This window comes from Oryzias latipes, chromosome 4 (genome assembly GCF_053564925.1).
Source record: "Oryzias latipes strain Hd-rR chromosome 4, Olatipes_Hd-rR_3.1".
In the NCBI taxonomy this organism is placed as follows: Eukaryota; Metazoa; Chordata; class Actinopteri; order Beloniformes; family Adrianichthyidae; genus Oryzias; species Oryzias latipes.
In genome coordinates, this window is record NC_136240.1 from 8,262,331 (window position 1) to 8,290,019 (window position 27,689).

The following is a 27,689-nucleotide window of genomic DNA, read 5'->3' on the forward strand; positions in this document are numbered from 1 at the left end:
AAACTCAGATTCACCAAATAAATACCCAATGAATAAATAACCAAAATGAAACATCATTACAAAAAAAAAAAAAAAACAGTCGAAATTGCTTTTAAAATCCACCAATCAAATCACCAGCTCGTTCTGATCGACGTGCTGCCAGCCAATCAGAGTTTACCTGTTCACCCGCCTCACTTCAGCTTCAACTGACTGCTTCACGGAAACTCCAAACTTGTAGTAGCACCTGTCCGACCCCTACAGGTAAGTTCCTTTGGCCAAATGAGAGACTAGTCCGGACAGCAGCAACTCCTACCTGTCGAGCGGCTGTTAGAACCAAACCGGAACTATCGTAAAAGAGGCAGAAAGCGAACCGTTAGTGGAAGCTCCCAGGAGGGATTAGCTAGTGAGCCTCCTGGAGCAGCTCTGACGGTTTAAGGATTTGCCTTCATGATTTCTCCCTGCCCGTGTTACGTCCTCCCCCTCGGGCGGACTGCTTTGACTGACAGTCAGATGCTCCACATGCGGTTATTTTTTCGAATCCACTGAACGCACCTCTGTGCTGCGTTCAGGAACTGGGAAGCTTCGTTTATCCTGCGAATTTTCAATCATTCCAATCGAAATGTTTTATCTTACCTATGATTGCTGCCACCCTCACATACAAAAACGAAACAAGAGAGAAGTCAAACGTGACAGTCTAGAACCTGTCCAACAATTATTCCTGCTGGGAAACCTTTTTATGGTAATGGCACTTACAATAAACAAAAAACAAAGAAACAAAATAAATAAAAATAAAGCAAGAACCTGACCATCTGCAGAATTTAGACACAGTGGATTAAAAGTCATGTTGGTCAGTCAGCTTTGACAAAAAAAGACACAAAGATCCACAATAGCATAAAAGTTAATCCTGTAGTTAAATATTTCGACGTTTAAATAAGTATCTATAAAAAAGGGTTTACCGCCCCTTTGTGAGTTACAGCTTTATTTGTATGCATTTGAATGCAGCCCAGTTTAAGACAGGAATTAATATGAAAAAATACTTTATTTAGAGTAAACAATTCAAACTGAGAATTAAAATGACGTTTAGAAAAATGGAAAAAGCATAATTGAGTTCAGTTTTTTACAAATAAAGTCGGTCTAAAAGAATTTTTTGTTACCAATTCTGCAAGTTGTCCCATTTAAAAGCCGAGTTTGATCTGTAATGTTTTCTTCAAATACTAAGAACAATAAAATGAAAAAACAAAAAAAAACACATATAGTCAAAGAAGACCTCCCAAACACCTTTGAGACCGCCCTGTAGGATGCTCCATTTGCCAACCAGAAAAGGAACACAAGGGTCTCAATTACGGCACCCCACCAGTGGCGTGCGGTGAGGTTGATGGTTGGTGAGGCATTGACTCCTCTGGAGTCAGATTTACAATTGCAAGAACTAAATATTTCACCATTCATCCAACAGCAGGTAACAGAGTATAAGATACACACGAACATCTTTGTCCTACAGAGAATATTACTTTTATGGATAGATAGAACACTCTTCTTGTGTATAAATTATTCATATACACTGTAAACAAATTAAAATGTATTACTTACTTTTTGAGTCCATGCGCCGTTCCTTCTCCACAAAAAGCTCTATGACCCTGTTATAAAAGTCTTCTTTATCTTCCTTTAGTTTAATGAGTTTTTCCCTCTCAATGGAGAGACGTCCTCAGTCTGTTCGGTTTCTACAGCACCATTGTAGCTACAAAGCAGCTGTCAGCTCACGTCTGCCCCCTGCTGGTGAGGTTCGCCTCACATAAAGCCTTTTCCTTGTATTTACAGTCAGCGCTCAGACCGCACGTCACTGTTAAAATTGAGTCCTGCAGTCAGACATGAGGCAAAGCGCTCCGGAGCCTCAACCGGAGTTTCCGCTCCGTGTGTGAGTGTATGTGATTGCGCAACACTCAAATTCTGCGATTTTAACCTCAGAAACTGTGAAAAACGTGTCGATTCAACTGAAAATGCATCTTTAACACGGATCAATGGAAAATAATACTAATATATAATACAATGACACAATGACAGGTGAACTGGTGTCAAGTGAGCCCTCTCTCGAAAACAGTGTGCCGCTTTTTTACATACATTGCGGTAACTGCAAGAAAGCCTTCATTCGATTAAATGCAAAAAGTAAGAACTGTCATTATACTCATCTGACTGCACGTCACTTCACCCCACCCATGTCGGCAATCCTGGTCAAGAAGACAGGAGGACTCTCTCTAAGAGATTCCGTATTTACTCTGAAGTCTGTTGAAAAAAACGCTCCAGGATTGGGAGACTCAGGTTGGTTTTGCGGTACAGAGGTCTAGTCTGGTTACAAAGAAATACACAATAAATGCTTTTATAGTATAAAGATGTGGTTTTAAGTTTTTATGAGGCTTAAAACCATGATTATACTTAGGTAGATATGATAATAAAATAATACTTAAATACAACTTTTACTGAGTTCTAATAAGAGTAGGGTAAACATTGTTAAAATAAATTTCTGCAGTAAAATTCACATAATAAAATCAACATTTAAAACTATTATGTTTATTAAAATAATCTTAAAATAGTTTACAGTTATTATATACAGATTTATTTTACATTCTCACGAGAGGGTAGGTACTTATACACAGTTACATTTACTATAATATTTGTGAGAAATAGACAAACAAAAAAAGAGTATTTTTACTAAACCATTTTGGGTACTCTACAAACACAAATTTACTGCAGTAATTGTATATTTTACAACCTGTAATGTAATTCCTGAGAGCTTCAGCGTGTTGACTGTCTTCTTTTTTCTTCTTGAGAGCTTCTGTACAGTACCTGCACATTGTTATGTGTCAGCTGGAAATACAGCATGTGCCTTCGACCGGGATACATATGATCCAACTCCAAGATTAAAAGTTGGATAAAATAAGCCAGGAAAATTTCGAGCTCCATACCTGGTTCACTAATCCTCTCTGACTCACGTGACACGTTAGCAGGCAACAGGACATTAGCCGAGGTAACGGCTGGAATAAGACTCGTCCAAATTCACAGCCGTTAACATCCGACCAACCCGCTCGACCAAGGACCCGGCCAACGTCGACCGGGAAGGCCGCAGCCATTGAAAGATGCAGCCCTCAAATTTGGTCACACCCTAGTTGTAGATTAATTTATTATCATGAACAAAAGTGGAAATTGTTATTGTATTTTTACTTTTCATTAATTTAGGTGAGATAAAATAAAAGCAGATGTTCTTGTGAAACGTAATAAAAAGGAGTTTGATTTTTTTTAAAAACTTTTTCATTGTGAATATAACATTTCCAAGTATTAAAAAGAACATAAGAACTGCATCAAACATCACCTGAAATGACTCTTAAAAAATATTTGTTGTTTTTCTAATTTTGGATTAAAAAGAATTTTGCACGGCAACAGTAAAAATCCTCCTAAAAACCTATTTATGCGTTCATAAAACAAATTATTTATTGTTTATATTAATATCACAAAAAGCTCAGTGGTTTTTTCTACCTCCTTCTGTGTGAAAGGGAGGACATGGAATAAAAATGTCTTGAATGTAAAAAATAAAAAGCTTTACATTATTAGCATACGTTAAGTAAACTAAAGGAACAATAAACCTGACTTCACTCAGGATTGCGTAATCTCTCGTGCAGCAGAGCTTGCAGTCTCGCGCTGAAAGTAAGGAGGAATGGAAAAAATAAAATATATTTCGTTCCCACAAATTATTATCTTGTTCCCACAAATTAATATTCTGTTCCCACAAAATAATATTCCGTTCCTACGAAATACTATTACGTTCCCTCGAAATAATTAATTTGTGCTAACGAAATAATTATTCACGTCATAAGTCATTCATAAACACGCACATGCTCTCCGTTCGGCCGCAAAAGCCGCTTTCAGCGGTAACTTCCGTGTCTCTGTGACCCACATTCGTTCAAGAAAGGAAAAATTAAAACAAGAATGATCAATTTATTATTGTCTTAATGAATATAAGAAAAATATCATAATATTTAGGACGCCCAAGCTTGCTGTTTTGCCACACCGCTGCGATTCTCCGGACATAGCTCCTAGCTCCGCTGCAGAGCTCTTTAGCTTGTCATGCCGGCATTCGGCATCCGGTAGACGGCCAGCCAGCTAGGGTATGGGATATTGTAGTTGAGGGTCGAATAGGTATAATAATATTCAGGACTTGTCTTTTAATAACATACTCGTTAGTAGTCGCTTTAAATCCGAAGGCTAGTAGGCTACATGCTGACTAGCCCATCCTTAACTTGTTATTCACGTCATAAGTCCTTCATAATCACGGATGTGAGCAATAGTTGGATTTACAGCAGATACCTTCACATTTCTGTCTGTGCATGTCTCATAACATTGCATAGAACGTCTTCTATGCAATGATGTTTAGAGATCAAAGTTATTTATTTTGAAAAAGCACAAAAGCATCGGTAATCACGTTTTCATGCCTGGGTTCATTCACATCCCGGTACGGTCTCCGTCCGGCCGCAAAAGCCGCTAATTCCGTGTCTCTGTGACCCACATTCGTTCAAGAGAGGGAAAATAAAATGAAGAAGTATCAATTTATTATTGTCTATTTCTTGACATCTGAAGGCTACATGCTACATGCTACATGCCCATGATACATCACATGATACATCACACATATCCCATAATGCATCTCGACCAATCACCGTGGCCCTGTAACCATGATGCGTTCATAGACGATAGAAAATAGGTTAGTAGCATGTAGCCTACTAGCCTTCGAATGTTAAGTGACTGCCAACGAGTGTGAGGCTTTTGTAGAGCTTTTTAAAATAAATAAATCTCATCTCTAAACATCCTCTGTGTCTTCAATGTAATGTAATAAGACACACACAGACAGAAATGTGAAGGTATCTGCTGTAAATCCAACTATTGCTCACATTCGTGTTTATGAAGCTAGGAGCTATGTCCAGTAGGCGAATAAATAAAACAAAGCCACACCTCTTTCCTAAATGCAAAAAATTAAGCTCTAATAAAATCTCAAATTCAAGTTTCTTCATTTGTTTCACCCTTAAGTGTAAACCCTGCCTGAGCTGACGCTGCTCCATGGTGACTCTTGTGTTTCAGTGCCGTCACACAGTAAAAATGCCTTTGATTAACAAGTCTGTGAGTGGCAGCGGTGCATCCAATCAGGCGGCTGTTCCTGAGCAGGGAGAAACTCTCCCTCCCGCTGTAGAAACCATTACGACAGCAGGAGCCCCAGGCGACCATGGAGACCCAGAAATCATCAAATCGCCCAGCGACCCAAAGGAATACAGGTGAGACCAATGGGCAACCGTGGTGCATTGGTAGGGCGGTTGACCTTCAATCGTACGATTGCGGGTTCAGTTCCCGCCTTGCCCGCCCATGTGTCGAAGTGTCCTTGGGCAAGACAGTGAACCCCACCCAGCCCCTGGTGGAAGGTTGGAGCCAGTGTTTGGCAGCGGAGCTGCCACCAGTGTGTGAATGTGTGTGTGTGAATGGGTGAATGGGTCTGTGACTGTAGGTAGAAAAGCGCTATAAAAGTATACGCCATTTACATTGGTCACATGAGCTGAGAGCTGATGACATCACACAGGTAGTTTGATCAGTATTCTTCCTGGCAGCAAAATCATTTATGTACTTTTTTAAGCGTTTTTCTGCTCATTCAGGGGTCTGCAGCTGTATTTTGCTCACTTCCTCTTCCTCTGAGACATGCATCAACATTCTGAAGCTAAACAGGGAGAAGCTTTCTAATACAAGAGCAATTTCCTCAGCTCTTACTTCAGGGCCCTCTTAGTCTGTCTCTCGTTCAGCTATGTTTGAGTCTGTCATGTTTTCAGCCCTCGGGCTCTCCTTTGGATTCTCCATCACTCTTCAAACAGATCTTTTCCAGTAGTTGATCTGTCCGGGCCAATGTTTTCTGCTATAGGAACTGTAAACTTCAGACATGCTGCCGTGTTTATCCATCACAGATTCTCCTTTTTCCTGTAGGTACATCGAGCTGAGTAACGGCCTTCGAGCGCTCCTCATCTCTGATTTTAGCAGTGCAGGAACAGGATCAGAAGATGAGGAGGGAGAGGAGGTAGAGGAGGAAGAGGAGGAGACAGAAGACTCTGATGAAGGGGACATCCAAGAGTTAGAAGATCAGGATGAGGAACCTGGATTAAAGAGGAAGCGGTCTGAGAAGCAGGTAGGGAGGGGGGAGTCTTCTAAACACAATGCAGATAATTATTTCAGTGAAACAGGAAGTCTTCAGGCTTTGTGTTCACTGTGTGTGTGTTGTTGCACACGTGTGCAGGCGGCCGCTGCGCTTTGCATTGGTGTGGGGAGTTTCAGTGACCCGGATGACCTGCCCGGCCTGGCCCACTTCCTTGAGCACAGTGAGTGTCGCCTTTCTCAATGTGGATTTGAGGGATCTCCAGATCTTTGATTCAGATCCTTTCTGATCTAAAGGAATCTTCCAGATCTGCTTTTGAATTTGAATAAAAGCAGGAGTCAGACTTTGTAACTGCACTTTAAAGTGAGACTAAATAACAGTGAAAAACAGGATTTTAACAGAATCTAGACCAATGTGCTTCTTTAGAGAAGTAAAGAAAGAAAATGTTTTTTTCTGGGGTTTTTCTTCACTATAAATAAAAAGGAAAAAAGAAGTTGAGCTCAGAAAATATTTCTGCAAACGCAGCAGATCTGAATATCTGGCTGAGTTAAAGAAAAACTGACTTGATGTCAAAGTCCACGTTAAATCTTGATGTTCTGTTGTTGCTCAGAGGAGCATAAGGGATGAGCATGTAGAAGCTTGAACCTGAGGTACTTTGGGTGCTGAGACCCATCGCTCACACTGGAGAAAACAGACACCCAAAACACAAGGAGATAAAACTGCCCTCATTTCCCTTTGTCCATCTGTTTAAACGCTCTCCTGCTGCTTACAATCCCTCCAAACCCCAACCTAATGTTACAGGTGCGACAAAAATGGCGAGCAACATTGAAGTAGTCCTGGGGGAAAAAACGACTGGATGAATTAATTCGAATTTATTGTTACGGGCGCTTAAAAAGTAACTAAATCGAGTTTTGTGTAATGGCACATTTTTGGCTCCCTGGAGCTTCCGTAGCGTTAGTTTCACACGGTGGTATGGCAAGCGATAAACAACCTGTGAGAGTGGGAAGTTTGTTCTCAAAAAAGGAATAAAATCATCTGTTGCTTGGAACTGGTATGGGTTTACTGCCACAGACATGGAGGACGAGACCCCCCCCCCACGCTGTAACATTTGCCTAAAGCCCACCGCAGTCAAAGGCAGCAGCACCACAAACTTATTCCGGCACGCGCTCTTTCCTCTTACACACGGAGCGCTGACACACATACACACATTCATTCTACAACACCTATATAGTTAGTTCATTAGTTAGATAGGTAGTTGTTACGGTTATTTGTTAATAAAGAAAACTGCATTGCAATTATGAATTGTAGTCATTTGCGACGCGGCCACTGGTAGATTTTGTGTTCGGCGGGGGGGGGGTGCTTGACCGTGACTTCTGCTGCTTCATCACCTCTGTGATCAAAAATCCCACACCGTCACAGCTCTAGTTTATATCTTGTGGGACACAAAAAAATGCAACTTCTCCAGTACTGATAGCAGAATCGTTGAGGTCAGATCTTACGGATACTGCGGTCTTGAAGGATGTTAGTATTCATCCCAGAAATGGGGGTTACTTTTGTCTTGCGTTTGATTAAATAAAAGCAAAATTTGCTTTAAGTTGTCTGCTGTTTGTGCTTATTATTGCTTTCCTTAAGTGGGGGGGGGGGGTCGTGAAAAAAATCGGAAATCCAATTTAAATAAAAATCGCAGATTTTATTTTTAAGACATATCGCCCACCCCTACATTGAAGCTATATTGATGTATTGTATTGATGGCACCTGTTTAAACTGGTTATCTAGATAAAAGACACCTGTCCACAACCTCAAACTGTCACACTCCAAACTCCACTATGGCCAAGACCAAACAGCTGTCTAACGACACCAGAAACCAATTGTTGACCTGCACCAGGCTGGAAGACTGAATCTGCATTAGACAAGCAGCTCGGTGTGAAGAAATCAAAAAATCCCAGAACCACACGGGGGACCTACTGAATGAGCTGCCAAGAGCTGGGACCAAAGTAACAAAGGCTACCATCAGTAACACACTATGCCACCAGAGACTCAAACCCTGCAGGGCCAGACGTGTCCCCCTGCTAAAGCCAGTACATGTGCAGGCCCGTCTAAAGTTTGATAGAGAGCATTTGGAGGATCCAGAAGAGGACCATGTTCTATGGTTGGATGAAACCAAAATAGAACTTTTTGGTAAGAACTCTACTCGTCATATTTGGAGGAGAAAGAATGCTGAGCTGTATCCAAAGAACACCATACCTTCTATAAAGCATGGTGGTGGAAACATCATGCTTTGGGGCTGTTTTTCCAGCAAAGGGACCAGGATGACTGATCCGTGTAAAGGAAAGAATGAAAGAAGCCATGTATCGTCAGATTGAGAGAAAACATCCTTCAATCATCAAGGGCATTGAAGATGAAACATGGCTGGGTCTTCCAGCATGACAATGATCCCAAACACACTGACCGGGTCACGTAGGAGAGGCTTAGAAGCATTTCAAGGTCCTGGAGTGTCCTAGCCAGTGTCCAGATCTCAACCCCCTTGAAAATCTTTAGAGGAAGTTGAAAGTTCGTGTTGCCTGGCGACAGCTCCAAAGCATCCCTGCTGTATAACAAAGTATTGATTTGAACTTTTATTATTTACCAAATACTTATTTTCCACCATAATTAACAAATATATTCTTTAAAAATCAGTCAATGTCTTTTTCTGGATTTTTTCCCATCATGTTGTCTCATAGTTGAGATAAACCTGTGATAAAAATTATAGACCTCTCTCATCTTTTTAAGTGGGAGAACTTGCACAGTTGGTGGCTGACTCAATACTTTTTTGCAATACAGTATGTCACTGCTACCGCCTTTTGTAAAACTGTATTTTTTTGTCTGTCCCTGATTCACAATGATTTGAAAAAAGCAATAAGCAGTAATGTAATTTTAAGAATAATTTTCTTCAAATATTTCCTCAATCATAAGAAAAATACCACAAGAAAATTCTAAAAACGGAAAGACACCAGTTAACATTCAGTTTTTGGAATAAATATATATTTTAATGAATGCATACATCTTTATTTTGGGTGAAATACAAATTCAACTGAAACACTTTGTTTGGGTGTGAGTTTTCCATTCAAGTGACCACTTTTGATATTCATAAAGACTGGAATGAACCACTGTGGGGATGCCTTTGCTTTCTTTGTTTTAAAGGGATTTATTTGGTTTATGTTGAAGATTTAAATGCAATTATCCATTGCTTTATTTGTTTATTTTTTCCATTTGTAGTTTTAGATAAATTAGTTAACATGTTTGTTTAGTTGCATTCCTGCCCCCTGTTTTGTGTGATGTGTGGACTTGTCCAAAGCTCTAAATCTTCCTCAGCATGTTAACAGGATGTTCCTTACTATGCTAAGTGAGTTTTTTGGATGGGTTCAGTCCCCTTTGATTCATATTCATTTGATTATTTATCTTTTTTGGGCCCACATGATTTATTTATGTGGAAAAAGGATCTCTGTTTATTCATTTAAAAAAAAAAGACAAAAAAGGAATAAAAACGGCTTTTGAGCAAACCCACCTTTGTCCTGTTGACTGATTGTGTCAGTTGGTGTCAGAAATGGGATTTGAACCCACCCCTCATCATGGGACTGTGACTAGCAGATGGAGTAGAAGGTTTTTTTTCATGTCTCTCTCAGGAGAACCCTAACCCTGTTCTGATGTGCTCCCCATGTGTTTGCAGTGGTGTTCATGGGCAGTGAGAAATACCCGGCAGAGAATGACTTTGATGCTTTCCTAAAGAAGCATGGAGGAAGCAACAATGCGGCCACTGACTGTGAGAGGACCGTCTTCCAGTTTGACGTGCAGAGGAAATATTTCAGGGATGCCCTCCATAGGTGAGCTTCATTCTGGCTCATCCCTCCTTTTGCTCCTCTGGTCCAGTTTGTTTAAAGCAGGGGTGTCAAACATAAGGCCCACGGGCCGTATCCGGCCCACCAGGTGGTTAAGTCTGGCCCACACATGAAGACTAAAAATCACAAGGACGGTTAAAAAAGAAAGCAAGTTTCTAGTCCATTCCTGTGGCGAGTTATGATTTTTTAAAGAATTAACCGAAATGCGCAATTCTGCCACTAGGGGGAGCAAAGGAAAGGCAAAACAGGTGAAACAGCATATCTCTGCATCTGCCAAAAGTGAAACCTAACAGCTCTGCATCTGGGTAAGATACACTTTGGTTCCCTATGAGCCTCACCGCTGTTATCTAGCTATAAGGATGATCATTAGTGACACCCTAATGACCAAAATGTTGTCAAAAAGTGAAGTGGAGTGAAGAGATTTCCAGGAAAAATGGACAGGTTTTTTTTCTTTCACGAAGCTGAATGCAAAACCCCCATGATTGGTATGTCATGTCTTGGTATGTTCAAAGAATATAACATTCAGCACCACTAAGAGACTCGCCATAAAGAAAAGTTTCTGGATTGCTTCAGTGTCAGATGTAAAATATTCAGTCTGTATAAAATTAAATAGACCAACTTTTTTTTAACTGAAATTAATTTTATTCAAGATCCATTGGCCCCAAGTGATTAGGCTACTATGTTGGTTGAGGCATTTTTTTTTAAATTGAGTAAAAAATACTAAAACAAAGCTGTTATTTTGCTTTTATGTTACTGGTCCGGCCCACTTGAGATCAGACGGGCTGAATGTGGCCCCTGAACCAAAATGAGTTTGACACCCCTGGTTTAAAGGAAAATTCAAGTCTATTAATTAGGCAGTTTTCTGACAAGTGCCAGCTGAGGCTAAAACCCACTTTATTTTTCTCCAGTTCTTTGTGTTAGTCTGGGTTGAACAATAAACACATAACAACTCAAACAATTGCAAGAGCAGTAGTTTTCTGACAGTATTTTTGGCCATGCCAGTATATAAACTGATATTGCAAAACTGTGGATATTATGTCGAATTTGAATCCCTGGATTTATTAATTCCAAATATGAAAATAATTTGTAACTTGTGTTTTTGCATTCAGATTATGCTAAATTAAGTTGAGATAGATATAATTTTAGGTTTGCTGCTAATCGGCATCCATGGGGAAAAAAAACATCTTGATGTGAAGATAAAGAGACTTTTTATTCATGCAACACAGCTATTTCCAATATTTTCACTGTAATGACTGACTGAACTACACAGCTCAAAACAAGAAAGGGAACACCCAAACAACTCAGTCTCACTTCTGAGTAATCAAACTGTCCAATTAGCAAGCAGCACTGACTGACGATCAATTTCACACATCTTTGTGTACGCGGAATAGACAACAGGTGGAAATAATAGTCGATAAGCAACAAAACTCCATTAATGGAGTGGTTCTGCAAGTGGTGACCACAGAGAACTTCCCCGTCCTCATGTTTTCTGGCTGATGTTTTGGTGACTGAAGGCTGACAGGGTTGTCACTCAAGCGGTACAAGTGGCCCAGGTAGTGCAGCTCATCCAGGTAGTGCAGCTCATCCAGGACGGCGCATGCGAGTTATGGCAGAAAGGTTTGCTGTGTCTGTCAGCATAGTGTCCAGAGGGTGGAGGTGTTACCAGGAGACATGGATGAGGCCGTAGGAGTGCAAAAAGCCAGATGCCTGAAGATGACCTCCAGCAGGCTGCAAATGCACGTGTCTGCTTAAATTGTTAGAAACGGACACCACGAGGGTGGTTTGAGGGCCCAACGTCCACAGGTGGGAGTTGTGCAGACGTGACGAGTCTGGAGACGCCGTGGAGACAGTGTTGCTTCTGCTGAAAAAAAATGCATTTATCCTTTAAATGCAGAAGGTGTGCGTTGTGAATTATCCTAATTGTGAAATGCAAAAAGCTTTTGCTGTCTTTGTTTAGGCCCAGATGAATGTTGCACTCTCCATTATTGAAGTTTGCAGTGCTGACACTCGTCCACCACCACTGGCCAGCGTCCCTCAGCATCTGGGCAGGAATGGTTTTGACTGGACCTCCAGGCTGTAGGAGGAGCTGCAGACTTCCCTCCTGCAGCTGCAGCTAGGATGTTCATGATGCGTCTCATCAGAGTCTTTATCATCTGTCCATTTACCGCTGCTGATTTCATCACCCTGTGTAGAAAAATAGGAAATCAATTTAGAAAAGAGCAGCATTTATATGTATTCAGTATGTGTACACAGTTGCATTCATAATAATCCCAAACAAGCCGAAACACTGCACAGCTTGAGTTCTTCCTCACTGTCCCCACAGTCATCTGTCCTCTCTGTTATCGAGTTGACCGCTGTGCCGCGGTCCACATGCTGCTTTCTATAGAATGAAGTCATTTTCAGAACAGATCTAAAGAACAATAACAGACTGGTTTCACATTTATATCCCACCACAATATTTCAGTGCAATAGCAGTTTTTTATAGAAAAATATTAAAGAAAATATTTGTGAGTGTTGATGTGGTCACCGTAGAGGCGTTTTAGCAGATTGTTAAAGATCTTCAAACATTTTGCTCATTGGTACTCTTCTCCTTTGTGGTAGTGATAGAAGTACTCAGTGAACATGTATTTATTTTTATCTTTGTACAATTTACCTTAGATTGGACCATTTTTTTCCAAGACTGTAGTCTAAAAATGCTGATTCAGCATAAGGGAATCCTTGCAGATATGACAGATGATGTTGTCTCTGACCAGACCAGTCAAGAAACTAATCCTTGACAAAGATTATTAGACATATTGGAAATACCGGGTTCCTTCATTTACCGCATTAAGTTCCAAAAAAAAACAAAACCTGCAGCAGATGTTTTAAGGCTGTGAAACTCATCTCTGAACACTTTATCTACTTTTTTTCAGACAGACATGAAGATTTTCACTCTTTTCTCTCTTGTTTGAAGTCTCAATGTTCAAACCTTCATAAAAAAAGGATTAAAGGATGAGAGCAAAGATCTGATCACAATCTAAAATTTATGTAACTCTGGAAAGCATGAACGCATTCTGCACAGCAGACACAGCACGGAAGGGATTGATTGACAAGGTCAACAGCCAATCAGAACATAGGGTACTGGGGGGAAAAAGTCATGTAAAATTGCGCTGAAAATCAGTGAAACAGCAAGACCGCAAAAAACAATTTAGTGAGGAAACAATAGAACTTATAGTGGAGGAATGCAGACAGTTTTTTTGTGACATTTTAAGCAAAATCATTGAGATGTGAGAACGTGCTCATCTGTTTCAAGGGGTGTCATGATTCCATTGGATGTTTTTTATGAAGCGCCTTGAGAGTTTATGTCTGGGTCAGTGTGGTCGTTGCAAAACCATTGTATCCAGTTTGGAAATGATGCCTCTGATTTGAGTGATTGTACACACATGACAGTGCTGTTTTCAGAGCCTGTGACATGACATGGGTAAAAAAAAACACGAATTCGTTCCCAGGAAATATTTCTGACCTTTTACACACCCCGTATTTTTTTTTTTTAACCAGAATAAACTTAAATGCTTCCTGTTACATCTTTATTGTAAATAAGATTACTGGTTTAAAGCAGTAATAAAATATATTTTACCATTGCATTATTGATGCTACCATTGACTATAGCGAGGTGATCACCACGCCAGGCGGCTGGCTGGACGACAGACGGAGAGCCGCCGTGGTATGGGGGAGCAGCCAGCTCAAGCTTCCTAAATCTAATGATATTTTCATTTTTTCCATCAAAAAAAAATAAAAAGATTCCCCTAGTTTGATTCTTGTTTTTATTTCTCCCCTCTTGAATTACTGTGGGTCACAGAGACATGGATGTAGCGGCAGAAAGCGGCTTTTGCGGCAGGACGGAGAGCGTACCGGGATGTGAATGAACCCAGACATGAAGACATGATTACCGATGCTTCTGTAGAGCTTTTTAAAATAAATAAATCTAAACATCCTCCATGTCTTCCTTGCAATGTAATCAGACACACACACAGAAATGTGAAGGTATCTGCTGTAAATCCAAACATCCATGTTTATGAAGGACTGACCGTGCAAATTATGCTTTTGTGCGATCAACTTCAATATTTTTTTTACGCATTTACGGTCACGGTAACGGGAAACACGTAGCTGTTTCTGATTCATGTTTAACATTAGAATTAAATAAAAAAACAGGTTAGATCCAAAAACCATAATTTTCTTTGTAATTGTGACATCAGGTTGAAGGGAAGTGCTGAATCACGTAATACAGACAGGTGTGTGCTTCTTTGTTTTCCAGATGGGCTCAGTTCTTTATCTGTCCTCTGATGCTAGAGGATGCTATGGACAGGGAGGTGGAGGCTGTGGACAGCGGTGAGTCAGCTGCTGTTCCTTCTCAGGTTCTGCTCTTCATGAACTACCAACGGGTTCTCCTCCTCCTCAGAGTTCCAGATGGCGAGGCCGTCGGATTTCCATCGGAAGGAGATGCTGTTTGGAAGTCTGTCCAAGGCGGGGCACCCCATGGGCAAGTTCTTCTGGGGTGAGAGCTGCACAGGCGCTGGGACAGAGAAGTTTCATTTTCATACTTCCTTTTGTCTCGTAGATTTGTCCTGTTTTAGCTCGTAAGTCATGAACTGTGTTTGACTGGAGAAGCTTCTGCACAGAATCTAAAATGTGATATTTAAACTGAGGTCATTTTAATATTTAAAAAACACAAAGAAGCCTGAACACAAAACCCAGACTCTGATCTCAGAAACATGATGAACCCCCTCCTCACAGCTCAGTGTCGCCTCCTTCAGGAAACGCTCAGACGCTGAAGCATGATCCTAAAGAGAGGCAGATTGACACATACCAGAGACTGCGGGACTTCTGGAGGAGACATTACTCTGCTCATTACATGACGCTGGCCGTTCAATCCAGAGGTAATCTGCTATCCTCTGAAGGACTCCAGCGGCTGAAATCCGCTGATTATGTGTTTGCTGCGCAGAGACGCTGGACACCCTGGAGGAGTGGGTGAGACAGATCTTCATCGAGGTGCCAAACAAGTACGACTGCGACACACAGCCGGCCTGAGAACAGCACTCTGACAGCTTGTGACCCCTCACCTGTCAACAGCACTATGATTCTATCTTCTGATAGAAGAAAGCTGTGATCTCCTCACAGCTTTCTTCTCAATTTCTTTCCACTCACTCTTTTTTTACATATGAGAGCCAAATAAAAAGGTCTTCCAAAGCACCACTGAGAAAACATGAAAAACATCACATCTCTATAAGGGGGTAGAGACAACTAGAGACTTAATTCTGTTCTAAATCCCCGGCAGATAGTTGGTTTGCAGAAGGATGCTCACTCATAGCCCCCCCCAGCTGGGAGGAGTCACAGCATTTCTGGATTCTCCATTTGCTGCCAACACCCATGGTCAGGAGCTGTGGGTGAAGGTGTGGATGCAGCCAGCTGAGATGAGCTCCCTGCACTGGGGTTATAGCCTCTTATAAAAGGGGGAGTTGTTGGTGTTGGGGGTCAGGGGGAGACCCTGCTGTTGATTCTGGAAGCTCTGTCTCTGCTGACCCAGAGTCTCCTGGTTCTCTTAAAGGTCCACTCTAATGAAGATTGTGTTTCTGGTCATTTTACAGCATTCTTCTGATGATGAAGGAGATATATGAAGAAGATTAGGATTACAATTGCATTTCTTAAGTATTTCTTTATTTACATTGTAGTGAATTAGGAGTACACTAAGAAAGGCTGTTTGAAAAAGCTCATAGTTTTTATGTAAAAACTACAATCAGCAGCCCACAAGCTCCCTGCTCTGCTCCATTCTGATGATCCATTTGCAGACAAATAAATCCATGCAGGGCTCTAAACCCGCCAAATATGGGCTAAACCTCAATTTGACGGGTAGAATAACAATTTGAGCAGCCACTCTGGCAGGTGAGGCATTGTTCATTAGCTGACATGGTGCTCAAACGTCAGCTAACACAAACACACACTCACTTGTTGCTCCATTTCCTTGTAACTCTTTGAAATGACGAAGACTCGCAGCAAAAAAAAACACAGATCTTTGAGAACACACAATACGGCAAAACGTTGCACATGTTTAAGTTATTGGTAAGTAATTATTTTGTCATCACTAGTTTTAGTCTTTACTTTTCTGTTGTACATTGAAAAAAACATTCCTAATATGAACAAAGTTAAATTAAACATTCGGACTTGGGTGAAAAGTCGATGCTGTGTGTTCAGAAAAATGTTCAGAGATCAGAAATGCCTTTAGTTAAAATAAAACATTACTGTAATGTTAGAGACCTGACATAAGATGACACGTTCAATTATTAGTAGTTCTGTCTTTGCAAGAAAAGAATCAACTGAAACTTTACAAATAAAGGGAATAACTGTTTTGCTTTGACATACACAAAATATTTTTCTAGAGAAAGGTCTAGTAGAAATCTAATTAGTAGTTAATTCAGAGCTCTAGATATATAAGTCTTTGTTTTCCTCGTCTGAGCTGGCATCTGGTTGAAAACTATACGACTGGATAGCTCTGATATTGCTCATCATGTTAGATTGGGGTGAGGAGCTGTAAGCTAGTGGGATAGAGTGCAAACAAAGGGATGATGGGAAATGAACGCGGGCTTACTCCCTTCCAACGATCCCGTAAATCTCTAATGACCTCCTGCTGCTCCGCAGAAACAATGTCCTTGAAGACGACACAGGCTTTTTATTTTATTTTGGCTACAAACAGCACAATCATTAAAAGACGACTAGGAAGGATTTTACAATAGATCAAAAGATGATGGGAGTGGGACTTTAATGAAACACAAGGACTTTCAGTAGAACTTGATCATGATGTTCAGGAGGTCTCCATGAAGAAATCCATTTCTAACAGGCTTGACAGGCAGGTTGCATGTTGTCACCTCTGCTGTTTGCTCCTAGCTGCCTGAAAGTATGAAGCCAAAGCATGTGGATGACAATGAGAACCTGTGCAGATTTATGACAGCTGTGTCTGTGCTGCTCCGTTGGCAGCGGAGAACCTCGACCGGACTTCTCCCACCTGCAGGAGCCGTTTGACACGCCGGCCTTCAAAAAACTCTACAGAGGTCTGTTCTGAGTCCGGAGATGATGGTGGAGAACATCTGTGCTCAGATCTTTAACTGCTTTCGTTATTTTCCTGGCTCTGATTGTGTTTGTCAGGTTGTTGATCGGACTTTGGTTGTTGTTTTTGTCTCATCTCTTACTCCTGCTTGCCCCCCCCCCCATAAAAAGCACCTGTTCTCCTGTCGGGGCATGGGGAGGGGTTGATGTATGACCTTTTTGTTGCAGTGGTTCCTGTGAGGAAAGTTCATGCTGTGACCATCAGCTGGGCCGTTCCTCCGCAGGGAAAACACTACAGGTGAGTCTGAAGCTGAAACGCTACACTGGTCAACCCTCAGCTGGTCAGACAGAGAACTGTCCTCTGTGAGGGTCCAGCAGATTTCAGCACAAGTCACACACAGATGACTTTTGCTGTCAGGACTTTTTTGTAATTTACTTAAATCACAGAAACAAAACTGGGCGGTTGAGCAGGTCAGCCAATGATTGAAGGGTCGCCGGTTCGATCCCTGCTCCCTCCAGTCAACTGGCATTGTGTCCTTGGGCAGGACACTTCACCCTCCCTGCCTCCGGTGCAGCACCACTGGTGTGTGAATGTGCATGAATGTCCCGGTGATGGTCAGAGGGGCCGTAGGCGTGAACTGGCAGCCACGCCTCTGTCAGTCTGCCCCAGGGCAGCTGTGGCTACAACAGTAGCTACCATCACCAAGTGAATAATGGACACATTGGAAACGCTTTGAGCGTCTGGAAAAGTTATTATTTAAATTCACTGTGCCAGTCTGCGGTCAGAAGATGCTTCAGCTCCTGTTTGTGTCTGTGCCACAGAGTGAAGCCTCTTCATTACATCTCCTGGCTCGTCGGACACGAAGGGGCTGGCAGTATCCTGTCTCTGCTGAGAAAGAGGTGAGTCCTGACACACCTGCATGAGGTCAGACAGGTGGGGTGTCTCTGACAGGTGGTGTAATCAAAAACTCTCATGAACCTCACAGTTCCCTTAATCCAGTGCTTCTCAAATAGTGCGGCGATGCCAGGGGGGGCGTGCATTAGTAACGGTTTTATGCACGGGTAATACGGGCAATTGTACAGGGTGCATTTTTAATGGGGGGAGGGGGGGTGACAGCGGCTCGGTGCTTGGAAAAAAATCTGGTTCACTATTGGTTTCCTATTATCTGTTCTATCACAGAGTTTGTAACAGCCTGAAACTGTGAATTACCGTCCCTGCAGCTGCGCGTTCCCGTCTCCTGTCACACGCGAGGCTGCGTGTGTGAGAATGCAAGGGGAGGGGTAGTGGGCTCAGGCTGCCAGGTGAAGCGGGGCAAAAGGAGCACTGTAAACCCTGCCTGGATTAGCAACACCAGGATCATCTTGTGCCTTTAGATTCCTCAGCTCATGCTAATAATGTCATTCTTTATGAAGTATTGTAGACATTTTGATGACGTGTTTTTATTTTCTATAAACGTATTCTTTGTCTGCCTGTCGTTTAGTTGGTGTCAGTATTTGACATAAAGATGGCAGGTAATGCAGTAAAACAGCTGCACAGATCATAAATAAACAATCCATCATTACGTATACTTACACAATTCTTTTAGATACTAATATATTGTCACCGCGCAAGTGAGTGTGTTGGGGTGGGGGAAGGTTAGTGCGAAACATTTTCTTTTTCCTAGGGGGGGCCTGACAAAAAATAATTGAGAAGCACTGCCTTAATCTATAAAAATGACAATTCGAACAAAGACGAGATGCTTAAAAGTTAGAAAAACAGTTTTTTTCACAGCACCATAAGACTAAGGAAAAAATAAATACCTGATGTTGTGTGAGACACAAAAAAGACAGATCTGGCATTAATATAGTTTTATGGAGAACAGAACAACAGGGTAACGGGGCAGTTCTAATAACAAGTGTTTGGGTCAGAGGTCAGGAAAAGCCTTTTTGTGCCACAGATGTGCATTTCAGTGACATACTTTTGTGTGTGCTCGCTTGCTCAGGTGCTGGGCTCTGGCTCTGTGCGGAGGGAACAGCAAAACAGGCTTTGAGGAGAACACCACCTACTCCATCTTCTCCATCTCCATTACGCTCACTGACGGGGGCTTCCAGAACTTTTTTCAGGTCCCCAAACTCCTTCAGCTCGTTTTTGTGCTGCTGAAGCTGCACAATGTGCAACATAAATGCAACACAACAGGACCTCAACCATGTTTGTTGTTTTTCTTTATTTAAAATCCAACTTAAAATAAAAAAAAGTGTACAACAAGAGAAGCGTTAAAAACCCAGGAGGACCTTCTTTTTTCCAGTTTTGTTAAAGTTTTTAAAAAAAAAACTTTATTGACAAACATTGTACATACAAAGAATCATACAAGGTCGCACTATACTTCTCAAATTTCTTTGAATGTTTGGTGTTGTTGTGTCTCTGGTTCAGGTCGGTCTTCTCAGAGCTTTCATATCTCTGACAGCTTCTGTCTGTCGTTTTCTTCACAGGTGATCCACTTGGTGTTCCAGTACCTGAAGATGTTGCAGACTCTGGGCCCACAGGAAAGGTCAGGTGCTCTGAAACACGCTCCTACACTTTTACTCACATGGATTTCTCTCTGACTCTAAAACACAGGTCAAGGCTTTCTCTCTCAGAAATACTCAGAAAACAGAGTGAGATCCCTACAGGATCCAACCTGCTGCTCTGTCCTTTCAGGATCTATGAGGAGATCCAGCAGATTGGGGACTACGAGTTCCAGTACCAGGAGCAGGTCAGCACACGAGCTGCGTTTACATGGGCAAAAGTAATCGGAAAGAACGCCTGATCGGACGGAAAACGTGTCATGTAAACACGCCGTTCAGAATACTCTGCCCTGATCAGACTCGTTCGGATCAAAATTTCTTTCCGATCGAGATAGGTGGGTTATGAAGATTGTTGATCCGATCGTGGAGAACCGACCGGCTGCTCTGCGGACGCCCGGTGCGAAGCGCCACTCCACCTCTCCCCTCTCTTACATCCCTCACAAGGGGGGTGCCGGGGAGGAGCGGGACCCTGCGCGGTCCTGGCTCGTGTGCCGGTGGACCGAACCAACTGTGTCTCTGAGCAGAGCAGCTGGATTAATAATGTTGTGTTTGAGGGGAGGATGCTTTGTTACGTGTGCGTTTTGTTGTTTGTGTGACTGCGATCCGTTCCGCCGCTCTCGGTTAGCTGCTGTCAGGAGAACCGTGTGTCTGAGCAGAGCTCGGACTTCCAGCTCACACAGCCGCTTTGGGGCGGTGTGCGAACTTTTCAAAGCAGAATGTCGCTCAGTCCTTTGAAATCGTTCAAACAATCACGTGGATTTGTCTTTCCAGTCGTGTCCCGACAAAATAAAGGCTGATATTCTCACACATTTACGTGCAGCCAAGATGCAGATTGCTGCATATCCTGCATGAGTTTATCAAACAAGGTTAATGTTGTTAGCGCGTGTTAGCCTCTCCTGGGGGAGCTCCGTTCTTCCACAAAAAAAGCACTGACCACACGGATTACATAAAAAATGATAAGCGAACAGGCGCTTCATAATAACTATAACATTAATAAAAGCATATTTAGAAGATCGTCTCGTATATTACCGAGCTGCTGCATAAATGTATATGACAGCAAAGGTTTGTTTACTGTGGGACTCTTCCTTTTTCCTGTATTTTCAACACTACTGCGCATGCCCAAATGATTTATTCCGACCGAAAGTGAGACCATGTGAATGTTTGTTCTAATCGGAAAAAGGTTTTCTGTGCCCATGTGCACGGTTGAATTTTAACCCGACCATATTTTGCCCATGTAACCGCGGCTACGGACAGCTGGTTTCACTGCAGATGGAGTCTGATTTTTCCCAAAATGATCAATGAATGCTCTTGAAAGAGGCGGGTTTAGACTCAGCCTGTAATTTAATCTGTCTGTCAGACGGACCCGATTGAGTTTGTGGAGAACATCTGTGAGAACATGCAGCTGTTCCCCAAAATGGACCTCCTGACTGGAGACCAGCTGATGTTTGAGTTCGATTCCCAGGTACGCACTCAAGATCAGTCTGGTTCACAGTTCGGTCCAGCTTCTCCCCTGTGACCTGGTTCTGTGGCAGGTTATTGGTTCGGTTCTGGACCTCCTGACACCTCAGAGAGCCAACCTCCTGCTGCTGTCACCTGACAACCAAGGCCGTTGTCTGCTGAGAGAGCGATGGTTCGGGACCTGCTTCAGCTGCGATGGTACTGCGCTGTGGGCCTCCAGCAGAGGGCGTCCCGACAACATGTCTTTGAACGTGGCTGTGTTTGATTCCCGCCTTCAGACATCCCAGAGAAGTGGTCGCAGCGCTGGGCTGGCAACTTGGAGCTGCACCCTGACTTCCACCTTCCTGATGAGAACAGGTTCATTGGTGAGTGTTTCCTTTGCAGCTTTGTCCATTCTCTGTGGAGATCCTGAACCCAACGCAGATACGTGGAAGATAAGGACTCAGGCGGATTCTGTCTTCTGTTCTTGGTGCAGCGACAGACTTTGCCCTGAAAGAGTCCGACTGTCCCGACACAGAGTTTCCCGTCAGAATTGTGAAAAATGAGCGAGGAGCTCTGTGGTTCAAGAAGGACAACACGTTTAAGATCCCTAAAGGTGAGACGTCCTGATTGGAGCAGAGCAAGGACCAACAGTCCTGTCAGCACTGACAGTTAAAGATGGGTTTTAAAATGTTGCCCCAAAGGGGAATGTATCCCGAAGAAGATCCAGTATAGAAACCATCATGAGAACTGGGTCAGTGAAATGTTTGGACTCGCAATATTCTAAATGAAGAGCTTGTTCTAAAAAATCTGTGGACACGTTTCGGAGCACTGAAGTATTTCTCAAAGGCTCTGAATTGTTCCAACATTTTTAATCGGCATCTAATCTCGTTTGTTGTAATATTTTCAAAATAAAAGCATTTAGCTTAGTCAGTCTCTGATCACAGCAATAAACTCTGGGACTCTGGTCTTAGTTATCACTACTTGTAAACGTAAAATCTAAGGAAAATGTAAGGATGGATATTTTTAATCCCATTTTATTTCACAAGTATTGGGCCCATAATAGGCTTTAACTGAACATAACTCAAATGCAGACAATGAACGACAAAGAAAACCCCAAACCATCCTCATCCCGCACCCATTCAATCTAAATGTTTTGGTCAGGAAAAGTAATTTAAAAAGGTGCACTCTCTTGTTTAACAACCTTGTGTCCACATGCAAAGTTGGCACATTTTGGGTTCTATTACCACAGTGGTTAATTCTGTTTAACTGGGGCCCTTTGACTGTGTGTAGAGGGTTAGCTCAAATATTAACTCAAGTCTTAAGAGGTTAAATAATAAAAAAAAACAAATCTGATCCCGTACTCTCTAAAATAAAACAACTCGAATGCTTCCCTCCTGCTTAAACCGTTACCCAAATGAAATTATGAAATGATCACGTCCAGATTTATCAGGAAATTTTGGACAAGACTTTGTAGAGTTAAAATAGACTTACCAAAGAGATCATTTCATTCATGATGAGCAAATTGTTAATCCCATCTTGTTAGATTTTGTCCAACTCCTCCTGCTGTTGTTGTGAGTCAGATGTTGACATGGTGAAATGTTTTGTATGAAGTTGATTCATTTCCTTATGTTTGTGCGCTTCAGCTTACATTTGGTTCCACCTGGTCTCCCCGCTGATCCAGACGAGTCCTGAGAGGTAAGCTCCACCCCAGACTGTTCCTGAGCACAGCCCAGTGAAAGAATAAAGTCACTCACATGGTTTGCCCAAGAGCACAACGACTCAAGCCTGGAGCTTGAACCCCCAACCAACCAGTTGACAGATTACCGTTCAACCCTGTGAGCTTTAGCCCCTCCAACACTAAACCAGTTAAGGTGCAGAGGAGCTTCTCGTGTTTGGAAGTCTTAAACGTTTCGCCTTTAGCTGCAGGAAAAATTGTCACAGAGGAACACGGTCAGCCACACCGCAGCCGAGCACCAGGCTGCAGGAACAGTCTGACTGACAGAACAGTGTGTGTGGAAACAGAGGAAGCAGCGTGTATGAAGGATCCTTCAGTCTGAATTCAGCTGAGCATGTGTGCGTCTCCTCTCCTCTGAGTTCAGCTGCACTTTCAAGTCATTTAAGAGCTAAATGGCTCAAAACCTCATCTGATGGTGTGAGGAAAAAGGGGCTTTCATGAGACGTATCTAACCCTGGGATTTTGGACCTTCAGGGATCCCCAGTTCACAGAGCTTCATGTGTTTCTCTGCAAACGTTTTCTTCACAAGTTGTGGTGTTTGGCATTAAAATGTGTGAATTTCTTCATCATGAAGAGGATGTGTGTCTGTTGCACTAACACAGAATGAGGCTCTCCTCTTCTTCCTATAGTCTGGTTCTGTTTGACCTCTTCATCAATATCCTGGCCCACAACCTGGCAGAACCGGCCTACGAGGCCAACGTGGCTCAGCTGGAGTACAAGCTGGTGGCCGGCGAGCACGGAGTGGTGATCCGGCTGAGGGGCTTCAACCACAAGCTTCCGGTGAGCAGACACACGACGTGTGTGAGGGCCGGGAGGTTATAGCTTTAACTAGATCTTTTTTTTTTTTTTTTTTTTATAAAATCTGGTCACACCAAATCAAAACTTTATTTCTGATGATTCCTGGAATGGATTGTTTCTGATTCAAAAGATCGATTCTGTGATTGGGGTCTGTGATTTCACAAAACGTTGGTGATCTGAACCAATTAGAGCAGTGTCAGTTATAATATTTATATTTTTATTTTAAGCCCTCAAAAAGCGACCAGCACAGTGACATTCGTATGCACAAGAGGACAGAGCCAAGCAGGTTTTAGCTCAGCAGGATTGAAGGCTATCCAATGATCTTTGTGTAGGAAACCCTGAACTGAACCCTCACATCTAATCTTGTTTTGTGTCTTTTGGTCTTCTGGCTCCAGCTGCTGCTGCAACTCATTGTGGATCATCTGGCCGGCTTCAGCAGCGAGCCAGACGTCTTCGCCATGTTCAGCGAGCAGCTGAAGAAGGCCTACTTCAACATCCTCATTAAGCACGACAGGCTGGGAAGGTGGGCGCACACTCAGAGCTGGGGTTTGGACAGTCCTGGATTCTCTCTTGTTCACCTGTCACTCACCTGTGCAGAGACGTGCGGCTGCAGATCCTGGAGCCCAAACGGTGGTCCGGCCTCCAGAAGTACCAGGTCCTCATCAATGGTCTGACCAACGACAACCTCATGACCTTTGCTGCTGATCTGAAGGTGGAGCTTTATGCAGAGGGACTGGTTCAGGGGAATTTCACTAGCGAGGTGACACACACACACACTCAAACTCTCTGGTTATCTTTTCAATGACAGCGGTAAACGTTTGTGGATGTGCTTTATTTGACAGGAGTCTAAAGAGTTCCTGCAGTACTTTACAGAGTGAGTTTGCTGCTCTCTACTGGCTCAGACATCATCATTCAATGATTTGAAGACTTCTGGAACAATCTGTTCTAAAGCGGTGTTTTGCATTTGTGCAGGAAGCTGCAGTTCCAGCCGCTGTCAGCAGAGGTCCCCGTTTCCTTCCTGGTGGCGAAGCTGCCTCAGAAGCCGCTTCTGTGTAAAGTGAAGTCCCTGAACAGAGGAGATGCAAACTCAGAGATCACCGTGTTCTACCAGGTGACACAGCACAGGTCTGAGCTCAGATTGTGTTTCTGTTGTGTAACTGTGGGTTTTGTTTGCAGTCGGGGCTGAAGAGGCTGAGAGAGCACGCTCTGATGGAGCTGATGGTGGTGAGTGTTCAGCCTCCTCCCGCCGTCCACAGACATGAAGAGGCTTCTCCAAAGCCTAGAGACAGAAGGACAAACAAAAACGAATAGTTTTAATTGTGTTTCATTATATCTGCATGATCTTCATGGAAGATTCATTTGAAGAAATGACAAAAACTGGACAGTTGAGTGAGTGGACTCCTACAAGCTGGAGATCTTATTAGATGTGTGTTCACAGATGCTCATGGAAGAACCCTGCTTTGACTTCTTGAGGACCAAGGAGACTCTGGGGTGAGTTGACCTTTGACATGAAACCACGGGTTGGGCACTCACCGTGTACAAAGTATTAAGCCTTTCCAGCAGAACTACACTAGTTTGTCAGAAGCCTTTCAGATGTTCTAGAGTATCTGTTGCTTTAATGCATTTTTGGTTTAAATCCAATCTCTTTGCCCTGCTATTTTCCTGCTGAAAGCCCTGTCCTGCAGGTACCAGGTGTACCCAACTTTCAGGAATACCTCAGGGGTGCTGGGGTTCTCTGTCACCGTGGAAACGCAGGCCACAAAGTTCAGGTGAGTCTATCTGCAGGAGCTTGGCTTCTGTTTGAGTTTCTGACTCTGAAGTGACTCTACCCACAGCACGGAGTTTGTGGAGGCAAAGATTGAGGAGTTCCTGCAGAAGTTTGGCAAGCGCTTGTCCAGTCTGACCGAGGAGGCCTTCAGTACTCAGGTGACTTCGCTCATCAAGCTGAAGGAGTGTGAGGACGCCCACCTGGGCGAGGAGGTGGAGCGCAACTGGTTTGAGGTGGTCACACAGCAGTATGTCTTCAACAGGCTGAACAAAGAGGTAATGCTTCCCATTTTCAGAACCCTCTCTGTGTTTCCAAACTTTCTGATCTTTCTTGTTGTCCGTCTTCACATATTTGTAGCTCAACTACAGCAGGGGGGTCAGAATCCAGGCCTCGAGGGCCATTTTCCCACATGTTGTCCAACTAACCTACGATTGAAGCTCCATACTGCCTAAACACACCTGACCCATGTAGATCAGCAGCAGATAAGGCCGTGTGTTTGGAAAACCAGCAGGAGGCCGGAGTTTGACACCCCTGACCTACAGAGTGACGTCACGTCTGCCGAGGTCTTTTGAGCAGTTTGAATCTCCTGTCTGCTCTGAATCACTCACAAACATGACATTCTCCAGGAAGAGAAGGAGCTAGCAGGGATTTTTTTTTAATTCAGAAGCAGATCAGTGAAGAACCAAGCTCTGTATTCGTTATTGTCTGCTCCTGATTCTGAGCTGCTGTGGTCTTTATCTCAGATTGAAGCTCTGAAGGTCTTCGCCAAGGAGGAGCTGGTTTCCTGGTTCTTGGAGCACAGAGACAACAGCAGGAAGCTCAGCGTCCATGTGAGTTTACCCATCCTTCATTCTGAGTGCCCCTGGGGGGTTTGTGGAGAGGACCATGTAGCTGAACCCATATCTCCATGGACAACCAGCATGCGGTGCAGTAATGTCCTGATTCTCCTTCCCCGTGAAGCTGTGATGGCTGATGGGAATGATCCACCCTTGAGGGTGCCGTGTGAGCTAACATGGACGCGGGTCAAATGAAAACTTCTGTTGTGTCTTTTTTGAGCAGCAACTGCATCAAATCAGGCAATGTTGTTTTTTTTTTGCTTCTGCTTGTGCGACGCACAGGAACGTCTTCATACTTTGGTTCCACCAGTCAGATTCTGTGAATGTGGGCGGCTTCACCAGCTGGCCCAAAGATCCGAAGTCTCTAGAAAAAAGCCAGAATCATGTCTGAATTAAAGCATACCCAGAGTACAGCCCAGGGAAGTCCTGGTGACGGTATGCTCTTCTGGTTGCTAGGGTTACACCTCAAATCCTGCTGGCTCCAATTGGCCCCGCCCTCCTTATCCACGGCGCTATCCGATCAACTTTGGACAGTATTATTTCTCTTGAACCTGTTAACTGGGCTTGTCCTGTTTCTGCTTCATGTCAGGTGGTGGGTTTTGGTAGGGAGGAGAATGACCCCCCCGATCAGAGCACAGACGACCCCCCCACCGCCTCAGTTTACGGGGAAGTCAGCGAACTGACCTTTCTGCCGGTCTTGACGGCGGCGCTGCAGGAAGCTACGCTCATCACTGACATCAGAGGCTTCACCGCCTCCCTCCCCCTCTACCCCTACCACAAAATCCTGGATTAGGCCCCTCCCACTTTTTTTCTCTTCTTTTTTAAAAATCCAATCCAGATTGTGATTCCTGTTCTGGTTTCAGGTCATTTTACAGACCGATGCCCTCTCAATTTTTGCCTTTGGACTTTCTGAACTCTCAGGGTACGTGAATGCCTCACTGGGACTCCACGTGTTGGTAAAGTCACGTCCTGCAGGAGGTGCATGTGTCTACCGTCCACCCAAACAGAGGATTCTGGGTGAAGATCATCAGACAACCAACTGCTTCTGCTCGAATTAAAGGCAACTTAAAAAATAACCATGCGGAGGCCCCTCGTGTTTCTTTTTTTTCTCTGTTATTACTTATCAGAAATGCAGTTGCGTATTCGTCCAGAAGGGGGCGGTATAATGACGAAACTAATCACAAAAAAGTGTCATGATGCATAACAGTGACGTTTCTTTTGCCTGCTGGGCGCCTTTGTCTAATATCAGCCTCACAGCTTTTTGGTTCTGGAAACCGATTCCACTCAAACACTCCTGAGAGTGAACATCAGACCAATGGTTTGACATGAGCAGTGTTTTACAGGCCCACTCCCATCATCTTTTGATGTACTGTAAAAGCATTTCCAGTCATCTTTTAGTTATGATTATTCTGGTTTTAGCCTGTGTTGTTTTCTATGACATAGTTTATGTAGAGCAGCAGGAGTT

General features: G+C 43.2%; 1 protein-coding gene across 8 annotated transcripts; it reads left to right on the top strand.

Moving 5' to 3' along the window:
- The first annotated feature begins 106 nt into the window (after positions 1 to 106).
- On the top strand, positions 107 to 27,300 carry nrd1b (nardilysin b (N-arginine dibasic convertase)). 8 transcript variants are annotated; one of them, XR_013655497.1, is made up of 32 exons: positions 107 to 240; positions 5,101 to 5,291; positions 5,986 to 6,184; positions 6,293 to 6,374; positions 9,858 to 10,011; positions 14,321 to 14,394; positions 14,465 to 14,560; positions 14,820 to 14,942; positions 15,008 to 15,065; positions 17,035 to 17,108; positions 17,332 to 17,401; positions 17,926 to 18,003; positions 19,086 to 19,206; positions 19,573 to 19,631; positions 19,781 to 19,835; positions 21,005 to 21,109; positions 21,180 to 21,303; positions 21,384 to 21,470; positions 21,581 to 21,700; positions 22,731 to 22,782; positions 23,452 to 23,602; positions 24,016 to 24,143; positions 24,218 to 24,380; positions 24,463 to 24,494; positions 24,593 to 24,731; positions 24,797 to 24,844; positions 25,059 to 25,111; positions 25,306 to 25,389; positions 25,456 to 25,663; positions 25,746 to 25,951; positions 26,132 to 26,218; positions 26,814 to 27,300. XR_013655497.1 is itself a non-coding variant. In XM_023954056.2 (31 exons), exons 2-31 carry the CDS (start codon positions 5,119 to 5,121, stop codon positions 27,015 to 27,017), a joined length of 3,201 nt encoding a protein of 1,066 aa, XP_023809824.1. In that variant the 5' UTR covers positions 107 to 240; positions 5,101 to 5,118; the 3' UTR covers positions 27,018 to 27,300. The 8 variants fall into 8 exon arrangements, 3 of the variants coding, with proteins under 3 accessions (XP_023809824.1, XP_023809823.1, XP_023809825.1); XR_013655496.1 differs by having other exon boundaries at positions 5,986 to 6,374; positions 26,814 to 26,856; XM_023954056.2 differs by lacking the exon at positions 25,746 to 25,951.
- Positions 27,301 to 27,689: the final 389 nt, after the last annotated feature.

Excerpts from the sequence above, each read along its gene's own strand:
- nrd1b (XM_023954055.2), top strand. The coding sequence starts at position 5,119 with ATGCCTTTGATTAACAAGTCTGTGAGTGGCAGCGGTGCATCCAATCAG. Across the intron at positions 24,732-24,796 it reads AGATCACCGTGTTCTACCAG|TCGGGGCTGAAGAGGCTGAG; the intron begins GTGACACAGCAC and ends TTTTGTTTGCAG. Across the intron at positions 24,845-25,058 it reads CTCTGATGGAGCTGATGGTG|ATGCTCATGGAAGAACCCTG; the intron begins GTGAGTGTTCAG and ends GTGTGTTCACAG.